The 21,133-nt window shown below is 41.3% G+C and overlaps 1 protein-coding gene across 1 annotated transcript in view; it reads left to right on the top strand.

Annotated features, from left to right (window-relative positions):
• The window catches only part of KCNQ5 (potassium voltage-gated channel subfamily Q member 5), a 539,982-nt gene extending 523,648 nt beyond the window's left edge, over positions 1-16,334 (top strand). The window contains exons 12-14 of the mRNA XM_075063805.1: positions 11,759-11,890; positions 13,755-13,881; positions 14,333-16,334. Coding sequence (XP_074919906.1) covers positions 11,759-11,890; positions 13,755-13,881; positions 14,333-15,280 — 1,207 coding nt within the window. The 3' untranslated portion in view covers positions 15,281-16,334. The remainder of the gene's footprint in view (positions 1-11,758; positions 11,891-13,754; positions 13,882-14,332) is intronic.
• The last annotated feature ends 4,799 nt before the right edge of the window (positions 16,335-21,133 follow it).

The raw sequence follows: 21,133 nt of genomic DNA on the forward strand, positions 1-21,133 counted from the left end.
CTCTATTGTCTAAGTGGTATTTACATGTGAATACATAGGGACAATCATATCCTTGAATGAGTGCTCCCACAGCTCCCATCTTGTGCATCTTCATGGCAGAATCTATCACTTTAGAGAAGAACATACCTCTGACAGCAGGGGAGAGCCGTTGCTGTGTTTCAAAAGGCTATCCTCAGAAAGACAAAGTCACACCTCAAGTTTGTGCCTAAACTGCTGTAAAATGACAAAAAAAATAAATTTGTTTTAAAATCCTCTGGAAGTTTTGAAATGAGAGAGGTAGTGCTGGTGCTCTGCAGTGGCAGTGGCTACTGCATCTCTGGAGGCAGAAAGAACTAATGTGTTCTTCAGTGAAAGGACCTTAGCCAGCACCCATTGCTCACAGGTCTGACTGCCTCCAAGTAGCAAGGGAGACTGAAGACTCACTCAATGGATCCGTTCAGTAACAGTTCAAGCAAATCGGGCTCTTCAAAGTCATATACTTGAAATTTTTGGCTATAAGGGACATCGCTTTCTCTGCCCCACCTCTCCCAAGCTCCTGTGCCAGGCCAGTTGAGGGAGGGAGTTACATGGGAAGACAGGGAAAGTTCTCCATAATGGTTGTATGTGTTTGAGGAGAAGTGTTCAGGCAATAGTGAATTAAGAAAAATGGTGCCATGTGGCTCAGTCAGGGCCAACATAAAGGGAGTGGCGTCCTGATTCGCCAGAGGATCATGCTCTCACCACGGAGCTCCCAGTCAGCACGAAGCAGTTCATAATCCACACCAAGCACCAGCAGAGCAAGAGCAGTACACATATAACTAATATTTCAACCTGTGCATGGTATACTAGGCCTCTCTGTGGTGGCAGGATGGGTGGTATTATCAGAACCAGTCCTGGATCCCTGGACAGCAATTAGCTGTTAGTATCCTGCACTGAGAGATCTGCAGGCTCGACAGAAAGCACTGCAGTTTTTTACTATGGCCATTAACTCACATTTACCAAGCATGTAAAAGTCAAAAGGAGAAACTAATAAAAAAACTTTACCATATAGTGCAACATATCTGACTGTTTCCTGACAGTGAGAGCAACTAGGCTGCATAATATTGTCCCAATGGAAATGGTGGGATTCTTCCATTTCCTAGGACTTGTAAAATCAACGCTAAGAAATATGCTGTAGAGAATAACTGTGCAGTATGGCAATGAAGTAAGCTAGCTGACCTAGGAGGTCTTTTCTATCTCTAACTGCTGTATGTTTTTATACATACATTTTCATTTGGTGTTAATATGAAATCCAAATAACGTAGCTAAATGTCATGCAAAAAATAATAAAACATTTATAGGCTTTTGATTAAGATACTTACAAACTGCAAACAAAACAGTACACAGACCCTGTTGATGGTGAATACAGTAGCCATTCTCTAGTGTATTTCTCACCATTTGCTTTCATGCCGAAAAATATTTTTTTGTGGACAATATCTTGTTTGTTTGCCATGATAAAAGCCAACGTGATTTCTCAAATAGCTCAGTGTGGTGTTGACAGTCATTTGGTCCACGATCTATCCAGTAAGCTACATCATCGGTACTGAAATCAACCGACATACCAGGATCTTTTCTCCTATTATTTACAACATGAGCAGGTTCGGTCTCTGACACATCCACACCTTCTAGAACAATGTCTGTTTTACCACCAGGAGTAGGATGATCAGTTACAGTCTCTGATTTCCTCGCATTATTTCGATGTGTGTTAGTAGGATGCCCCCCTGGTTTAGGTGGGGATAAGTAATAAAAAGAGAACAGAAAAACAGGGCAAGTGTGTGTACTGGAGTGTAAGGAAGTCTAACAAAGTTCTGATTTTTCCCAGGATGACTACAGTACTTCGATGCTTTCTTTGAAATATCAAATATCAAATTTTAAAAAAAAAAAACTCCTTTTTTTTTGGTGCCCCCTGCTTTGCTGGTGCCCTAAGCATGTGCTTAGTCTGCCTATTGGGTAAATCAGCCCTGCTTGAACACCTTCCTTCCGTGGCTTGCACTTCCCACATGATCTGCCTCCCTGCTATTAGTTCCTGACCTCTTCTGCAGGCAGAAAACCAGGAGGGGTTGCTGAGGTTGGGGGTGGGAAAAAAACAGCCATGGAACCAGCAGTGTAGAAGAGCACTGTGGTAGAGCCAGCACCCTGGGCAAGCTTCATGGGGCTGCTGAATTGCTGGAAGTGGTGGGGCATGTTTTCACACTCAACAGTGAAGTTGTGCGAGTTTTGTTTAGTTAAGAGGAAAGCAATCTTCCTAGATTGTAATCTTCAAAGCAGGGACTATTTAATGATGCCTCTCAGACTAGGGATCCAGTCCTTATGGAGGCTTCTTGGTGCTGTGGCAATATAAACATTTTTTAAAATAATGACGCGAGAGCATCAGGGTCACTAAAGGAACTGATAATGTATTTGCTCAGCCCCAGACTCAGTAAAGAGCACAATGACAAGAGCCCTGCATGGATACAAAATTTGTATCTGCATCCAATCTGCAAAAATGGTCCGTGGATATCTGCAGATCTGTAGGCTCTACTAATGACAAGCGTACTTGTACGTAACACTATAACTGGCAACATGAATGGGGAGGGAAATGCAACATGTGCAGGGAAAGAAATACAAAACAAATGGGAAGCAAAACCTTGTACAAGACGAATCTTCATGTCCCTGTAATCCTGAGTTTTGCTGCTCTTGCATTTGAAGTTACTGACATGAGGTGACTTTGCTAATGTTGTTCTGTTTGGGCCTGATGTGGAGTCCTTGCTCATGGAAAACTTGTCTGAGCTTCAGGAGGAGTTTTGCCTCAGTAAAGATGCAGAGAAAGTCACATAGAGATTCTTGGGGTGTAAGTGATGCAGTTTGATACAAAAGTGTCTGAAATCATTTGGACCTCAATTCGATACAAAATAATTTAGCTTCTGTTCTCTGCTGTCTGATGAATTGGGCCATTATTTATGAATAATTCTTATGGTAACGTTGCCTTACACCAGTTGTTTTATTAGATGAGGTTAGTATACAGGGTATCGTTCATCACATTATATTTAAATTATGGAAAAATGACTCTGTTATACTTAATACAGTGACTCTGAGAAAAAATAATTAGCCTTTCAAATAGACAGGGGACTGCACTGGTTTGTTTGTTTTACTTTCTGCTTAGTCAGAATTTGTTGTGAGTGGACTCCATATGGTTCTACTCAGTTTGCATACAGTTAAGGTTTATGGTGAGTCTTTTTTGCCCTCTTGTGGTACAAGTAGAAAACAAGCACTAAGCTGCATTTAGTGTGCCATATACCTGTTGTGTGCTTTAAGGGCCTATTCTTCAAATACTTCAGCATATGAGTATCTTGACTTGTGGGAGTAGTGCCATTACATGCAAGTAAAGTCACCCATTGTGTAAGTGTTTGCAGGATCAGACCCTTAGTTTGTAGCATATGTGAACACACAAAAATAGTTTAACATTTAAAACTGACAAATACAAGGAAATTCAAAGTTTTTGGAGTTGTGACATAAATAGTTATTTCAGGACTTATTAAAAAAACAGATTGACTTATTTTTTAATTGACAATTACTGAATCAATAGAATTTAACAACTCCAAAGGAACCCCTCAGTTCCATCATTTAAATAATCCCGGCATTTTTATGTTTCATAGTGACTGACAGGTTTTAATAACTCCATTCTTTTTACTTCTTTATTATTTGTATAGCTCATATATCTCCTTCTCCTCCTCCCTCCTGTAGATATTTTACATGTATTCTTGGAATCCAGAAGAAAACTTCACACAACTGAGGCACAAGGGAATAAGGGCTAATCCAAAACCCATTGAAATTAGTGGGAAAATTCCCACTGACTTCAATGAGCTCTGGATCCAGGCCCTAACTACTAACATTTTTTTAGAACAGGGCTCTACCGAAATCGACCCATTAAGAGCAGGTGTAATTACTATACAATCTCATGTCTGGACAGAAATGGAAATAGTCATCAACGGTAGAATTTCTCAAATCAATGAGTGTTAGACTAATTCTGTTCCAACTGAAGTCAATGAAAAACCTTTAGGCTCAGAGGACTCCTGGTTCAGAGGAGGCAAGGAAAAAGACCTTTGTTGCATTAGGAAACAGAGATATATTAGAAGAGATTCTCCCCAAATAGCTAGAATCATCCTGAGTTCCAAAACAACATAGACTCTTGGTCAAGCTAGGAAAAATGTTAAAACAGCCTTGAATAACCAAAGCCCTGGTTTAAGCCAGCGAATTTAACAACTTACTACTTCTAGACAAGGTGCTGATCTACACTTCAGATTTTTGTGTATGCTGATTAACCAGATTTATGGCCCGATAATGAAAACTGACCTTCTGCCTCAATTTTCTTGTACATGCCATCCCGTAGTAGGAAATTCTATTATTTCCCCATATAACATACTACTTCCCTGGCTCCACACTTCCTGTTGAGTCTCATTTTGCACTTCAGGAGGAGTGTGCATGGCAATTATGTATGGCTACCAAAACAAAGAAAAAAGAAAAAAAAGACAACCATATTTTTTCTAAATAAACCTCCTTTGCAATGCAAGTTGTTTTGGAACAAGTCCCATTAATTTTTTCTTCATAACCTGAATGAAGAACTGGATACACAGGGATTAGATGGTTTTAAGAATAGAACATGTTGGAGTCATTTGACAACTATGTGAAAAAATTCCACTTCCAACATTTTCCCTGCTTCAGGTGCCTGCATGTTGGAAATGACAGTGAGATATATTAGCTTGTAGAATCAGTCACCCAATGGAAGTTTGTCCCTTGGCATATTTAAAGCTACCTGTCCACTGTGCACAATGGAGATCAGTCCTGAACTGGCAGGGAGATGGAGTAGTTGTCCTAATAAGTCTCTTCCGTTTCTGGACTCTATGACCAAGATTATGCTTCATCCATTATACTAGTGACACTCCACCTTATATGAATTCACCATTTAACTTCATATTTACAATAATGCAACAAATCAAGAAACTAAGCCATGTGGGAAAAGATCGATACTACTTAGAATAACAGGTTTATACATAATCAGTAGAGGTCCATTATAAATTTCAACTCTGCATACTTTTTATAATAATGTGGTAAAGAAATAATACAAAGTACAGTTTTCATGTAATTCCATTTAAAGTAATGCTAATCTCTACTTATCACAGAGTGATAACCATGGCTTTTTATCTTCTTGTTGGCTGTCTTACAGATGAATTATGTAGTATAATAAAAAATGAATTAGCTAATATTATAGCATGAAATATTAGGATTAGGGATGGTGTGATGGGATATACAAACCCCACACTGGTGAGTAAGGGGTTTGCCAGGCAGTCCTGCCCAGCCACACCTGCAGGGCCTGGACAAGCTGGAGGTAGGACTTTAAAAAGGGGACAGCAGCAGTTCAGAGCAGGGCAGTAGAAGGGAGCAGACAGCTGTGCGGAAGGGAAGGTACTGCCCAGGAGCCCATTTCCTGGGACCTGACAACTCAGACCTGTGCAAACCCATATAGGAGAGGCAAGTGACTGAGTGAGCAGGTCAGAGACTTGATTGGAGTAATTTATTTTGGGGAGCTAAAAGGGCTGGGGATAGGAAGTTGTCCGAGGGGAGCCTGGATTGGAGCCTAGTGAGAGAGCAGGCCCAGGATCCCCACCCCCCCCAAGAGGACACTACAACACTAGGAATCTTCATCTAGATGACAGACCAGCTGGAAAAGGCATTGACTGTTCAAGGGCCTGCCCTCTGACCCTCAAAAAATCTCTGGGCTAAAGGGGAGGACTGGAAACCATTGGGGCCAGGGCACTGAAGGACCGAACTTTGTTTCAATGGGGAGACGCCCTGCTAAAACCCTGCCTGACCACTAGGCAGCACTGTTGGTGATTATGCACATTCTACAGATGGGCAACAGTTTTGTGTTCCCTACCTGCTTACTTGCACTAGAGTGACAAAGAGTCCTGTGGCACCTTATAGACTAACAGACATATTGGAGCATGAGCTTTTGTGGGTGAATTCCCACTTCGTCAGACGCACTAGAGTGTAGATCTTACCAAGTTATGACAAGTGTCCTCCTTTTACTTCTCTTCAACACAAAGCCGTATGGCCAAACTTTTCAGACTCTCAAATATGCTGAGCTTCCACAACTCCCGTTTAAGTCAGTGGAAGTTACAGGAGCTCCCGTCACCTTTGAAAAATCTGATCACTTTTATTTAGGTGCCTAAAGATATATTCAAAATCTTTGGCCTGTATTTCTTCACATTTATGACTTAACACAAAGTTTCCTGTTCTTAAAAAATACCCGTTAAACATCTGATTGCCACACAAATTACACAAAATTTTGCAAAATGCTCTTTATGTGAAATTTACGTTTCATCATTAATTATTTGCTGTTGAACGGCACCTTTGATTGCTTTGCAGTAAAATCCAGCAGTCATATCCCACAATCTTTATTCAACCATTGATTTCAATTGGGAAAATGTCATAATTGTACCTGAATGGAAACTGTGCCTCAGTCAAATCTCTGGACTGCAGTGTTTGGTCCCAAAGCAGCAAAAAAAAGAATTAAAAATGAAGAATACTGGCCTGCATGAAGAGACACTGGTAATCAAGAAATGAAAAATTAATGAGAAACAAATTGGATGCAAAATTAAAGATACTTACAAAATGGGAAGTGTGGTACTGTACTTATAAGGAACATAAGAAAGGGAATACTTATAATTAAATTATTTATAATGGTTTTAGCATCCTCCCTCTAAAATCACTGGGGACTTTGCAGCTGACTTCAGTGGGAGCAGAATCAAGGCCTTTAAACTGCATGCAAAATTGTTTGGTTTGATTCAAATTGTCATTCATACAGCCATCCACATCTATATATTTATCTATAGGTATTAGAGAGACAATGCGGGTGAGGTAATATCTTTTATTGGATCAACTTGTGTTGGTGAGAGAGACAGGCATTCAAACCACACAGAGCTCTTCTCCACTGTGGCTCAAAAGCTTGTGTCTCAGACCAACAGAAGTTGGTCCAGTAAAAGATATAACCTCACCCACCTTCTCTCTCTAATATCCTGGGACCAACATGGCTACAACTATACTGCATCTATGTCTAGGTATAGCTACCTAGATATAGATGGATATACATTACTATTTTCTCAGTAGAAAATCAAAGCACAGCCTTTTATGTGCACAGATTTGATTATATAAAGGAGAGTACAATTAGCATGGCAATTTTTATCATTTAAGTTATTCAGCACTTGCCTGAATTAGATTAAAATTATACACATATAACTCGGAGGGCATTTGCTAAGAAAATGTGGTGCTTTGAAAAGAACCAATCTAGCAACAAAACAAAATTTTTGAATTGTTGATATTTAGCTATGAAAGTTCCCTCAGCATTAAGGTCCTGGTTCAAGAAGTTGCTGACGCACGAGCTTAACTTTGAGGACCTAAGCAGACTCATTGATCTCAATGAGACTAGTCACATGTTTAAGTACCTTGCTGAATTTGCACCTAACAGAAGAGAACACTTTGATGGGCACACATTTATAACTTTAAACAAGCTATTTAAAATCCGATGTAACAAGTCTTTAAGATGACAATTCTACACTTGCAAAATGCGGACTTCAGTGGAGTTGTGCTTATAAGCACCACAAATCACCTTGAATAAGGAGGGTTTCCCTGAGTATAACTAAGCAGTTCAGAAGAAAATATCATCAGCCTAGCTTAGGCTTTGTCTACACTATCAAGTTTTGTTGACAAAAAGTGATGTTGACACTCAAAAATCAGCATAATAAAAGTCAATATCCTGTTCACAATTGCTCCCTCTGTCGGCAGAGTGCGTCCACAGTTGGGGCACTATCATTGACAGTGTGAGCAGTGAACTGTGGGTATCTATCCCACAGTCCAGCTCAACGCTTTCTGTTATTAGGTGTTGTGGGAAGGCGGAGCAGATTGCAGTGCATCTTGGGACTGGGCTCAGTGTCCCATGATGCATTGCTTTCTGTCCCAGCAGTCCATGGGGTTCTTTTTTAGCATTTTTCAACAGCCATTCTTTGCTGTGCACCCCGGTATCTTTGTGAGAAGGGATGGATCCTGTACTGCTCTCCTATTCCTGTTAGCTGTCATGAAGACATTGTGGATGGCAGTGCAGTTAATCGCAAAGTTCCTAACTGAAGATGCTCCCAGTTGTGTGACGTACTGTGTGATAAGGATAGGAGCAACTTTAGATTGCTTTTGGCATTCACAGAACAGCTGCATAGGATAGACCATCAGTCTTGGGCTCAGGAAACAAGCATTGAATGGTGAGATCGTATCGTCATGCAGGTGTGGGATAATGAGTAGTGGATACAGAACTTTCGGATCTGGAAAGCCACCTTCCTGGAACTGTGTGTGGAGCTCACCCCAGCACTGCGGGGCAAGGACACCACAATGAGAGGCTGCCGTATTGGTAGAGAAGCGTGTGGCAATCGCTGTGTGGGAGCTGACAATTCCGGTTGGTGGCAAATCAATTTGGAGTTGGAAAATCGACCACTGGGGCTGCGTTAATGCTAGTGTGCAGAGCAATTAATCGCATCCTGCTACGAAGGACCATGACTCTGGGAAATGTGCATGAAATAGTGGATGGCTTTGCAGAAATGGATTTCCCTAACTGTGGAGGGGCAATGGATGGCACACACATTCCAGTTCTGGCACCCAACCACCTTGCTATAAGGAAAGGGATACTTCTCCATAATAGGAATAGGAAAGGGATACTTCTCCATAATATTGCAGGCACTTGTGGAAAGTGCATCACTGCAGGTGTTTCACTGACATCAACATGGGATAGTCCAGGAAGGTGCATGACGCATGCATCTTCAAGAACACTGGCCTGTATAGAAAGCTACAAGCAGGCACTTTCTTTCCAAACCAGAAGATTACAGTGATCCTAGGAGATCCGGCGTACCCCTTACAGGCGTGGCTAATGAAACCTTGCATGGGAAACCTGGACAGCAGTAAGGAGCGGTTCAACAACAGGCTGTGTAGACACTGGATGACAGTGGAATGTGCCTTTGGCAGATTAAAGGAGCACTGGCGATGCCTTTATGGCAGGTTAGACCTTAATGAGGATAATATTCCCATGGTGATAGCTAAATGTTGTACGTTGCATAATCTTTGTGAATTTAAGGGTGAAAGGTTTGCTCAGAGGTGGAGTGTGGAGGGAGACTGCTTGGCTGCTAATTTTGAGTAGCCAAATATGAGGGCTATAAGAGGAGCCCAGAGGGGGCCAGTTCGAATCAGGGAGGCTTTGAGGCAACACTTTGAAAATGAGAACCAGTAATGTCTAGCTCTGTGATTAGTGCTGCAATGTTATGTTACATGTAGTTTTCCTAGGAAGTAATGGAGCCCTACATTCCAGCAAGCATATGAATAAACTGCCTGTGTATGTATTGGTAGTGCCTGCTATCTCAATTTGTAGAAAACAAATAAAGATGAGTTACCACTCAAAAACTTTGTTTTTATTGTACAAAAAACAACACACCCGAACACCCAAGGATGCTTAGTGGGAAAGGAGGTACCAGGGAAGAGCAGAGTTTCAGAGCTGTGTGTAGCTCCAGCTATCATTATGAAAGTTGTCCGAGGAGGTGGAGTAAAGGAGAAACTGAGAAGTCCCAGAAAGTGGAAAGGACTGTGAGGGCAGAGATGGGGACATGGAAAAGAGTTCTGAATGTACTGCAGGAGAGGGCAGGTACTGATCTACTCAGTCTGCAGCATTATTAAGGACTTCAACTTCTGCATTTGCTCCTCCATTACCTTCATCATCCACTCAGTAGCATCCTTAACAAACTCCTGATTTTCTTTTTTGTTCTGCCTTTCGGTTTCCACCACTCCTTGTGTTCCCTTTTCTCTGCATTGGAGGAGTGCAGTACCTCCCAGAACATGTCTTCTTTGCTCCATTTGGGCGCTTTCTTATCTGGTGCAGATGCTTGGCCAGCATGGTGGGGGGGGGGGGTGTTCCTGATGGCCACATCTGCCGAAGCACAAGAAACAACACACAGAAGCATGATTATTAAATGCTCCCCTGGGCCCTGCTGCTCTTCCAGGCAGTCAGGCGTGCAGTCCTTTCTTCTCCTGTTCCAAGCAGCAACTGACTACTGCTCTGCTCAGCAGCATCTTTTATATGGCCTTCCTGGGGCCTGATTGGCTGCTTCTCCTGCAGCTACTCTAGCATGCTTGGAGGACCTCTCCAATGCACCTTCCCTGGAATGGGTGTGGCAGAACCATGAGGCCTCCAGCAGGGGCCCTTTGGACCTAGTCCACCCCATCACATGAGGGTACATCTACTATATGCTTGTGACTTCTGCCCTGCTCCCTATGTTGCTCGCCTATGTGACACTTTGATCCCTGCACAAATGATTCCAAATGGCTCAGGAAAGTTCCCTACAATGGGGGAAGGAACAAAGCTGCTCTGCCAAGGAACCTTCCGCAGAGGTTTCCTGAGTACCTCCAGGAAGCTTTCCTGGAGATCTCTCTGGAGGATTCCTGTGAGATCTTGGTGTGCATCAACACCTTGTTTCACCATACTGATTAGCTGCACAGGGAAATGTCCAGCTCACAGAAACACAGCAAGACTTCTACATTTCTATACCCTGAACCCACCTCTGCACTATCGCAAACCACAGCCACTTACCAGCTGTCTCCTCTCCTGCTTTTTGCTTGCCGGAGAGCAACTGCTGAGACTGGCTAGACACCTTTGGAGTGGTGAACAGTTCCTGGAGGCCTGCCTCACTGGGAGACCCCATTGGGAGCTCCACAACATTGTCTAACTCCACCTCTTCATCACTGACTTTGTCCTTCGGATTAGGTCCTCTTTACACCGCCTCCAGACCCACCGAAGTATCCATGGGGCTCTTGGCAGTGGAGGTGGGGTCACCACCAAGGATAGCGTTCAGCTCCTTATAGAACCGGTAGGTCTTAGGTGCAGCGCCGGAGCGACGGTTTGCCTCCCTCACCTTTTGGTAAACCTGCCTCAGCTCTTTTATCTTCACTCTGCACTGCAGCGTGTCCCGATCACAGCCCTTTTCTCACAAGCCTTGAGAAATGTGCCTGTAGGTATCCCAAGTCCCGTGGCTCAAGTGCAGCTGGAACTGCACAACCTCCTCTACCCATATACTGAGCAGATCTAGCAGCTCTGCAGTGGTCCAAGCCAGAGAGCATTTGCTGCGATTACCTGCCATGGTCACCTGGGAAGATGCAGTGAGACCTCTCCATATTGAGCAAACAGGAAATGGAATTTCAAAAATTTTGGGGGCTTCTAAGGAGGAAGGGCAGATGGTTATTTACCTGACTGCAGGGCAGTGGAGTTCAAACTGCTGACCAGAGTGATCATGATGGGCATTGTGGGACACCTCTGGGAGGCCAATTAAAGCGATAAAATCAAGTGTGGTGTCTACACTGGCACTTTGTTGACGAAAATTTAGAGGAAAAAGACTTACTTCTCTCTTTGGGGTGATTGTATTTTGCCACCAAAACAGGGCATTTTTGCCACCAAAAGTCACATCACAGTGTGTATGCATTCACTGTTTTATTGACAAAAGCTGCCTTTTGTTGACAAAACTTTATAGTGGAGACAAGGTCTTAGTTTAAGTTAGTTGATGTAACACTAAGCTATCAGAATTATGAAGATAGACAGAGCTAACATTTGAATCAGTATTGATGATATTATTGTTTTACAAAAATGTATAAGGATTAATCAGGAAAAATGTTTCTTCCACAGAATCATGAAATTTCATGTTGCAAAGAGAAAGTTTAAAGAAACATTGCGTCCATATGATGTAAAAGATGTAATTGAACAGTATTCAGCTGGTCACCTTGATATGTTGTGCAGAATAAAAAGCCTTCAGTCCCGGTAAGGAAAGAATAATCCTTCATCATTGAAGAGCCTTCTTGTGTAAAAATACCTTGAGCTGTTTTCTTATTTAGCACCAGAAGAATTGTGTGTCTTTTACATTACCAAATATTTTTTTTTTGGCCCAAGTTTTCACCTGTGATGTAGCTTGGTCTTCCTTTTTGTGAATGCAGTTAGGCCTGCAATTAAATTGTGGGTGGAAAAAATGTGGATGTAAATTGGGCCCAGAAAATTGAAAACCTTAGCTCCCCCTTTTTTTAAAGTGCACTCATAAGCTGACGGAATATTTAATACAGTGACTGTTTGAAAAGTGTTTTCCTATCCCTTATATTCTCATTGAAGTTAATAGAAGCTGTGGGCCATTAGCACCACAATGGCCCGGATCCTATATTTTAATACTCTGGACTCCATACGGTAATAAACAGACAAATCCATGATACATATAGAGCCATCTTTATATTTGCATTTGGGAAACACTTCCCGGATTTAGAAGCCCAAGCTCTCTGTTTGTGCCCAACCTTTCCAATGCAGAGTTTTGCAATTCCCTCCACCTCTGGTTGCTATATACTGTATGCCATTTGGCCACTATGAAATGACATCTGAAGAACACTCAGAGGTGCAGGGTTCAATACTGCTCATTAGTTCTCAGAGACATTGATTCCAGGGTCGCCCAGAGGATTCAGGGGGCCTGGGGCAAAGCAATTTCAGGGGCCCCTTCCATAAAAAAAAGTTGCAATACTAGAGAATACTATAGTCTTTTGGGGCCCCTGTGGGGCCTGGGGCCTGGGGAAGATTGTCCTACTTCCCCCCCCCCCCCGGGTGGCCCTGATTGATTCAAAGCCTATAGCCCTTATTGCTGAAAATTATTTTTTTAAACCTTCCCTTAAGCAACTTTCCCCTGCTTCACATCACTCACTGGTTTCAGGGCCACCCAGAGAATTCTGGGGGTCTGGGGTCTTCGGTGGCAGGAGGGCGGGAGGTGCCCCTGCTGCCGAATTACAACCAAAGACCTGGCACTTCGGCAGCGGGTCCTGGGGCGGAAGGACCCCCTGCCGCGGGTCTTCGGGGCATTTAGGTGGCTGGGGGTCCTTCCGCCCCAGGACCCGCCACCGAAGTGCCCCGAAGAGCCATGGCGGTAGGTCCTTCCACCCCGGGACGCGCTGCCAAAGACCTGGAGCAGAAGAAGCTCCAGGGGCCCAGTCTCCGCGAGAGGTTTCCAGAGGCCCAAAAAACTCTCGTGGGGGCCCCTGCCCGGGGCCTGGGGCAAATTGCCCCACTTCTCTCCCCCCCGGGCAGCCCTGACTGGTTTAGAATAAGAGCACGCATTACAATAAATCTCTCCATACCACACCCAACTTATTTTTTTTAAATTCTATGTTGTGCTGGTTTAATACAGATACAACTAAGCATGAGTTATATGTATTGGGCCCCATGCTTTAAACACTTTTGGTCATATTTGACCAATGGGACTACTAATGGTAGTAAGGAATGTACCCAGTAGTAAATGTTTGGAGGATTGAGCCAATAACTCGAGACTAAACTATCCCTCACAAATATGTATCTATTATCATTTATTTATATGTGTAACAAATCTCACAAGTAACAGTAAATATAACTCCATTGCCATTTAGCTTCACATTTTGCTCTCCCCGGATGCTTTAACCATCATTCCATGCTCTTTTATAGTATTTTTGTGAACTTTGATTACTATTATTTTAACAAAAATAAATCTGTCCTTTTTCTTAGGCATTTTTCAGAAACTGTCAAATAGTTGTAATTGTAATTTTCCGTAGATGTGAACAGTGGATACTTCCACAATTTCACCATTTTCAAGAATCATTATAGTCTCCAATTTCTTTCACAGCGTTGACCAGATTCTTGGAAAAGGACAAATCACAACAGATAAGAAAAGTCGAGAAAAGAATACTGCGGAGAATGAGACAACTGATGACTTTAGTATGTTAGGGCGTGTAGTCAAGGTGGAGAAGCAGGTAGAGTGACTGTATGAGACCATTATTTTGTTTTATTGCTTATAACTTTCTGTAACTAATAATGGATTTTTCAATTTACAACAATTTGGTAAAATAACTTTATGTGGTGTCTGCACTATTTTAAATGTTGAAGTAAAACACACAAATTATATTACGTTAAATGTGCTTTGTGTACAGAAATGGAAAAACATACACTACTGAAATCTGCAGCCTTTAATAGCTAAAACATTAACTTGATCATGAAGCATCTGTAAATACATCGCTTTTAATAGCTTTCTTTTTTTGATGAGTAGCTTTTTTATACAGAGAAACACACATTTCCCTTATATGTGGATTGTTCCTATTATCTGTTACATTTTCTCTTTGCTTAGATTCTAGAGAGGCTCTAGGGAGGCAAATATTTTTAAATAATATTTTGTACTTACTTTAACCTTTTTTTCCCAATCTGCAGGTACAATCCATAGAGTCAAAACTGGACAGCCTGTTAGATATATATCAACAGGTCTTAAGGAAAGGATCTGCATCAGCGCTCACTTTGGCTTCATTTCAAATGCCATCTTTTGAATGTGACCAGACCTCTGATTATCAAAGTCCTGTAGACAGCAAAGATTTATCTAGTTCTGCACAAACTAGTGGATGTGTATCCAGATCAGCTAGTGCCAACATGACTCGTGGCCTACAGCTTATACTGACACCAAATGAATTTAGCACTCAGGCTTACTGTGCTTTTAGTCCAACTATGCATAGTCAAGCAACACAGGTGCCAAATGATGAACCTGCAACAGTAATAACTAATAACACATCAAACCAAATAAACCAGGCAACTAAGCCAACAACACCAACAACGTTACAAATACCACCTTTCTCCTCAGTCAAGGATGCCAACTGGCCTGAGCCTCTTCATATTATTCCTGCAACCACACAGGAAAATATTTCTGATGTCACCGCTTGCCTTGTTGCTTTAAAGGATAATGGACAAGTTGCACAGTCCAAAGTAACAAAGGATCTTTCCTGGAGAAAAAACCTTGATACAGAAGGAGAACCCTTGGTCTCAGTTAAACCAGTGGTGCAAATGGATTTAGGAAAATCTTTATCTGTACAAAACCTTATACAATCATCCGAAGAACTGAATGTACAGATTGCTGGGAGTGACTCCAGTGGCTCAAGAGGGAGCCAGGAAATGTACTCCAAATGGAGGGAGTCAAAATTATTTATAACAGATGAAGAGTTGGAAGCAGAGACAAAAACAGAGGCTTTTGAAAGCATCTCTCGCTCATTAGTGGAAACAACTCTTTCTACTGACTCTCTAAGGACTGGAATATCAAGATCATCTCAAAGCATTTGCAAGCCAGGGGACAGTACAGATGCACTCAGCTTGCCTCATGTCAAACTTAAATAACAATTTATGGGTTTTCTTCATTGGCTGAGTAATTCCTTTAGTCATACATATCATAGCATGAACTCTTTTTAAAGTCTTTTTAATAAGATAAAATTGCAAGAATCAGGAAGAATCTGAAAGGCAGTTGTATGAGCCCATATCTTCTAGTTGCATGAAAATGCATGCTTAAGTGACAGCTAAAATTCAGATTTATACCTAATGTACATCACTTTTATGTAGTACAGTAGGTGTAAATAATGAGTAATCTACAAAGTTAATTCTGCAGACTGTCAGAAAGCAAAGATCTGAGCATTTAGAAATAGGGTTGTTACTACAATACAGAAGTAAAAATCGTAAGATTTAAAGCACTTTGCTTCTGGATTAATTAAAAATATATATGTCCTGAATTAGACAATAGTTTATGTTTACAAGAAAAATATTATCTACAGCTGCTAGCAAGGTACCGAGGAAACTAGTAATATGGGACTAAAAATGGCTGCTAGTTGCAAGATACACACATTAACTCATCATTCATCAGTTATTTTAACACTCTCAGCTTTAGAATGTTAATTTCTGTAATATTTTTGGTGATTTAGTGCTGTGGCAAAATACTTTGCACACCACTTTCAGGTTGTTCTTTATGATAAGAACCTTCTTTTGCTATGAAATGTACAAATTCAAAGGATAAGGGCTGGCCTTAGAGATGGATAATCTGGACTACTGCACCAAAAATTCAGGGGCAGCTTTCCTTCCCCCAAACTTGCTGATATCACTGATGTGTCCTTCCCGTGGATCTGAAGCATTCTGGAAGCAGAATCAACAGGAGAGGAGAGGGCGCTGCCTTTATTATAAAAGCAATTCTTCTTTCTGTCCTGAAGGTGGCACTATGCTTCACAATTGCACTCTGATACTCCATGATACTGTGTCAGAAGTCTGTGAAGGAAGTGAAAATGGTAACGTGGGATATTGAAAGCACAGGGTAAAACAACGGGGATAAGGGAAGAGAGAGAGACTACAGAAGGGGTGAAGAGGAAAAAAAAGAGAGACAATATGATAAGCAAAGGAGAATATGAATTTGGAGAAGAAAAAATGGGATGGGGGGGAAATGGAAAATAACAGCAGGGAGGCAGGGACAGTGAAAAAGATCTTTAAAATTCCAGCCTGTTGGTCCCAGACAGCTAATGTTTGTTCCAAAAAGCCATGTCAGGAATTAGGAAATGGCAGAGATAATAGAGAAAAACAACTGAATTGCCCAAATTGAAGAAGACTGATTTTTTAAAAACAGAGTGAGGAGGAGAGAGGGAAGGGGGTCACATTCTTATTAGCTCTTTAATGCCATTTTACAAAAGTGCCAAGAAAGGACCCTCAGACTCCTTCCCATACCACCTGCCACCAAGTTTGGGGATTCAAAACCTGCAGTATATTGAGCATTCTCCCCAAGACCTCCTCTTGCTCTCACAGCCTTTCTACATCTCACTTCTGCAGAGTGGTGCAGTAGCAGAACTAGTGCCTACCTATGGGTCCTTACCAGGGCTTTGCCATGGAACCCTGGGGGAGCCTCCACCCTTCCCCACTGAAAAAGATTTCTATTTGTTGCCTCTCCACAAATTACGGCCTACATGTACCACTGACTCATGGACAGCCTGTTCTGGGCCTGGCCACCTCTAGCAAACAAGAACTCCAAACGTATGAGAGTGCCAGTTCCAGCTCTCTCAGAGCACTGTTTGATCAAAGCCCAGCCCTGCTGAGGATTTATTATACATCAGAAATGTCACAGCAGTCTTAATCATGGCTAAATGCTGTAGATTGTATTGTGAAGGACTTGAAGTGTTTACTATGAATCCATTGTAATTTCTGCCTCCATATTTCTTTTACAGAAATATTCCTGGATGTTACATAACCTTATTATGTGAAAGTACATACATACTGTAGAGTGTATATATTGTGTCAGTGATACAGGATCTATGGATGATAAGCTGTGTTCTATGCCTTGTGCCAGAACAAAGCTCAGGTGGTAAATTCTGAAAGATGTCTTGAAGCACAATTAGCTATCACTGATTTGGCATCGCATTCAGCCTCTACTACATTCTTTATGTGCTGCCTGATCATATTAAAGCCTGATTGCGAAGATATTTTTGTGATGATAAATAGGTTTTTCAACATCTGAGAACATTTAAATATTGACTTATTTGAATGTCTGCAGTTTGTCCAGCCAAATCTGTAAATTTAAAGTATTGTACAATATCTAAAAATGATACAATTTTTAGGATTTTCTTTTATTTTTTTCCTAATGTTTTATGGTGCCTTTCTTGCATTTATATAAAATCTCATAATGTTCTAGATGTAAGTCTGTACTTAGGTCTGATGTAGGGGCAAGAGCTTGAGCCCAGGAAAGCTAACAGATGTGTCAGTATTTAGACTCGCCTCCCCTTTTTCATTAAATATGAACACAACGGCATCCTGAATTGGGCCCTGATCTTCCAACTGCATCTGCTTGAGCAGACCTTTGCATCCACATTGAGCCTTAATGTGAAATCAGTGCGGTTCCACATGGGCACAGGCTCTGCCTGCACAGATGCAGTTGCAGAATCAGGATTTTGGTTTTTACTGATAATGTATGTCGCTGAACTTGGTATTTTTGGCTTAAATGACATGCCTGAGTTCTCCTAATTTTAAATTAATTTATTTAATACAATTCTGTGCACATAAATGAATTCTATAAATTATATATGAAAATGTAAATGTCTTTACAAAGATCAGATAAATCAGGAAGACCCTTATCTTTTTTTAAGTTGAAATTACCGGTTTTTTTTTTCTTTTATTGTCACCATTACATCCTTCTTTTTGTAGTTACAGTTCTTATCATATAGGAATTTTCTTAACATTTTACTGATGGAAAACTGCAAGAGTAATTAATGAATCTGTGGAGATCTGGAGAGGGTTTATTATATGTTTTGATTTTTACAAAGTGGGCTGTTCTGTCCTTCCCTCACCAGGAGTTTCCTGTGTCCACGTTATATCTTTAATTACATTATAAGGACCAAGCATGCTCCCACCGAAATCAATATCAATAATTTGTTGATGTCAGTGGGAACAGCATTTGGCCTTAAGGGTCTTGTCCTGAACTACTTACTAAATCAAAGCTCCCATTTTAGTCAATAGGAGTTTTACATGAGTAGGCAATAAGGACCAAATTCTGCCCTAATATACACTCCATTGGAGGCTTGTGCAGGGTGTCAAACGGGACAGAATCTGGCCTTCAGTAAGGGTTTCAGGACTGGGCCTTCCACAAAAAAACTGTTTTCTGATCAGCGTGTTTGTTGTACCTGATTGAAGAAAGCACTTAAAAGAATAGTTTTTGATGATTATTTGTTTTACAAACTCTATATACTCCTGACTTATGTGATCTATACTTTTTATTTCAGTAAGGATATAGTGTTTTAGCCTAGGGTTCAAGATTGCAAGGATCATACACTTTTATTCACATGCCCACAGCTATTACATGTGTTTTTGAAATAATCCTGCTTAAATGACTGCTCTCATTACAGTCTGCTGATAAGTAATTCACCTACTCTTCTGTGATAAGTCAAGTCATACTGAATTATTGCTGTATTGAGGAACACCTGTTATACAGTACTATTTATGGGTCTGGGCCTGCAGTTCTTACTCAAGCAAAAATCCCATGGACTTCAGCACGAGCTCTGCCTGAGTCAGGGTCCAGATTCAAACCCTTATTTTGTTGGGCATCTGTATAAAGTGAAAATGATAATATTCCAGTTATTTCCTGAGGAAACTAATGCTTAGCTGAATTAACCCATTTGTCACATTGACTGTATAAAAAGTAACGCACAAAGTAGTATAAAAAGGGATGAAGAAAAGGGAAATTTTTAAAAAGCACAGAGAAAAGTAGGTCAGTAAGAAAACAGAACAAAGCAGAAAAAGAAAATGTAAGAGCAAAGGAATGAAAAAAGTGATTAAACATCTGAGGACAAATTCATCCCTGTGTGGCTCCACTGACTTCAAAGGACAGCATAGGTGGGCCATATTCAGCCTTCTTTGGTGTAATCAGGCTCAACTCCATTGATCTCAATGGGCTTACGCCCACCTATACCAGGAGTGAACTTGTCCCACTGGGACAATTTTTGTCCTGACTCATACCTTGTGCAATCCCATGGAGTTCAGTAGGATTGAAGGAGGTGTAAGTCCAGAGAGAATTTGTCCGTCATATTTCTGCTTTACATTTTTTTCAAGCATGTTAATCAATTTAGTTCAAATGAATTGCAACATCAAACAAATTGCTATAATTATCCAAAAAGGTGAATCAGTTTTTAAATCTAAACCAACTCCTGGAATGTCAAAGGAAGCATATGAGGTGTTGCCATTAACTCAGATACATATGGGACACTTCCATAGGCACCAAACATCATCTGCTATTGAATGTGTTCTGAGACATTTCTGCTAGCCAATATGGGAGGGATCAGTGTTAAAATATCAGTTTTATAATGGTTATGGAAAGTACAAGGGACACTTCCACTGATGCTGCAATGGCTTTAGCCATTACATTACAATACAATATTAATTGTAACTTCATGACAAAGGTAAATCCATATTGTTGTTAATAAACATGGTTAAAAAGTAGCTACTATGTATACTTGAAGTTTTTTTGTTGGTTGTTTTTTTTGTTTTGTTTTTGATTAAAGATTAATATTGGTGTTGCATGTCAATACGGCTCAGGCAGGACTGGGCAGAATTGTGCACCTGAAAAATTCCCATGACGTGCTAATTTTTTTCTTTAACATTTTATATGGCTTTAATTCAACTTGACCAGGGTATCACAAAACAAGTTTATTTGTCCAAAAAGTCCATACAACATAGGCCAGTGTAACACCTTCTAATGATTTCTAATGATGCTTAATCCAAACCTGCTTTACCTTCACAGAATACAAACCCACTATGAAAGTGAATTTGGAAGCCATTAAGAGCAGTGCTGAGGAATTTCAAACATCAGTTGCTGCACTCAGTTTTAATTTTGACCAATGATTAAACAGGGATTTTTGAGGAGGGGGGAAACCATAGTTCTTATACACCTGTGTGAGACTACATGCCATAGGAGCAGGATTTTTAGGAGGAAGCCACCAGCAGAACTGCATCTAGTGCTGTGCTATCAATTCATATGCCCTGGTTCAGGACTTCTGCCCACAGAAACCTACATGGGTGGATCCCATGTGAAACCCTACTGAAGTTAATTTTCAGACTTGGTGACTAAGGATATGTCTACACTACCAAATTAGGTCGATTTTATAGAAGTCGACTTTTTAAAAATCGATTTTGTACAGTCGATTGTGTGTGTCCCCACTAAGCGCATTAAGTTGGTGGAGTGCATCCACAGTACTGAGGCTATCATCAACTTTTAGAGCATTGCACTGTGGGTAGCTATCCCACAGTTCCCGCAGTCTCCACCGCCCACTGGAATTCTGGGTTGAGCTCCCAATGCCTGATGGTGCAAAAATATTATTGTGGGTGGTTTTGGGTACATGTCGTCAGGCCCCTCTCCCTTTCTCCATGAAAGCAACTGTAAACAATCGTTTCTCGTTTTTTTTTCCTGGGTTACCTGTGCAGATGACATACCACGGCAAGCAAGGAGCCCGCTCAGCTTACTATCACCATATGTCTCCTGGGAGCTGCTGGCAGACACGGTACTGCAGTACCACACAGCAGCATCCCCTTGCCTTGCGGGCGGCAGATGGTGCAATACGACTGCTAGCCGTTGTTGTCATCCTGTGGGTGCTCCTAGCCGGCCTCGGTGAGGTTGGTCGTGGGCACCTGGACAAAAATGAGAATGACTCCAGGTCATTCTCTTCTTTAAGTTTCATC

This window comes from Chelonoidis abingdonii, chromosome 3 (genome assembly GCF_003597395.2).
Source record: "Chelonoidis abingdonii isolate Lonesome George chromosome 3, CheloAbing_2.0, whole genome shotgun sequence".
In the NCBI taxonomy this organism is placed as follows: domain Eukaryota; kingdom Metazoa; phylum Chordata; order Testudines; family Testudinidae; genus Chelonoidis; species Chelonoidis abingdonii.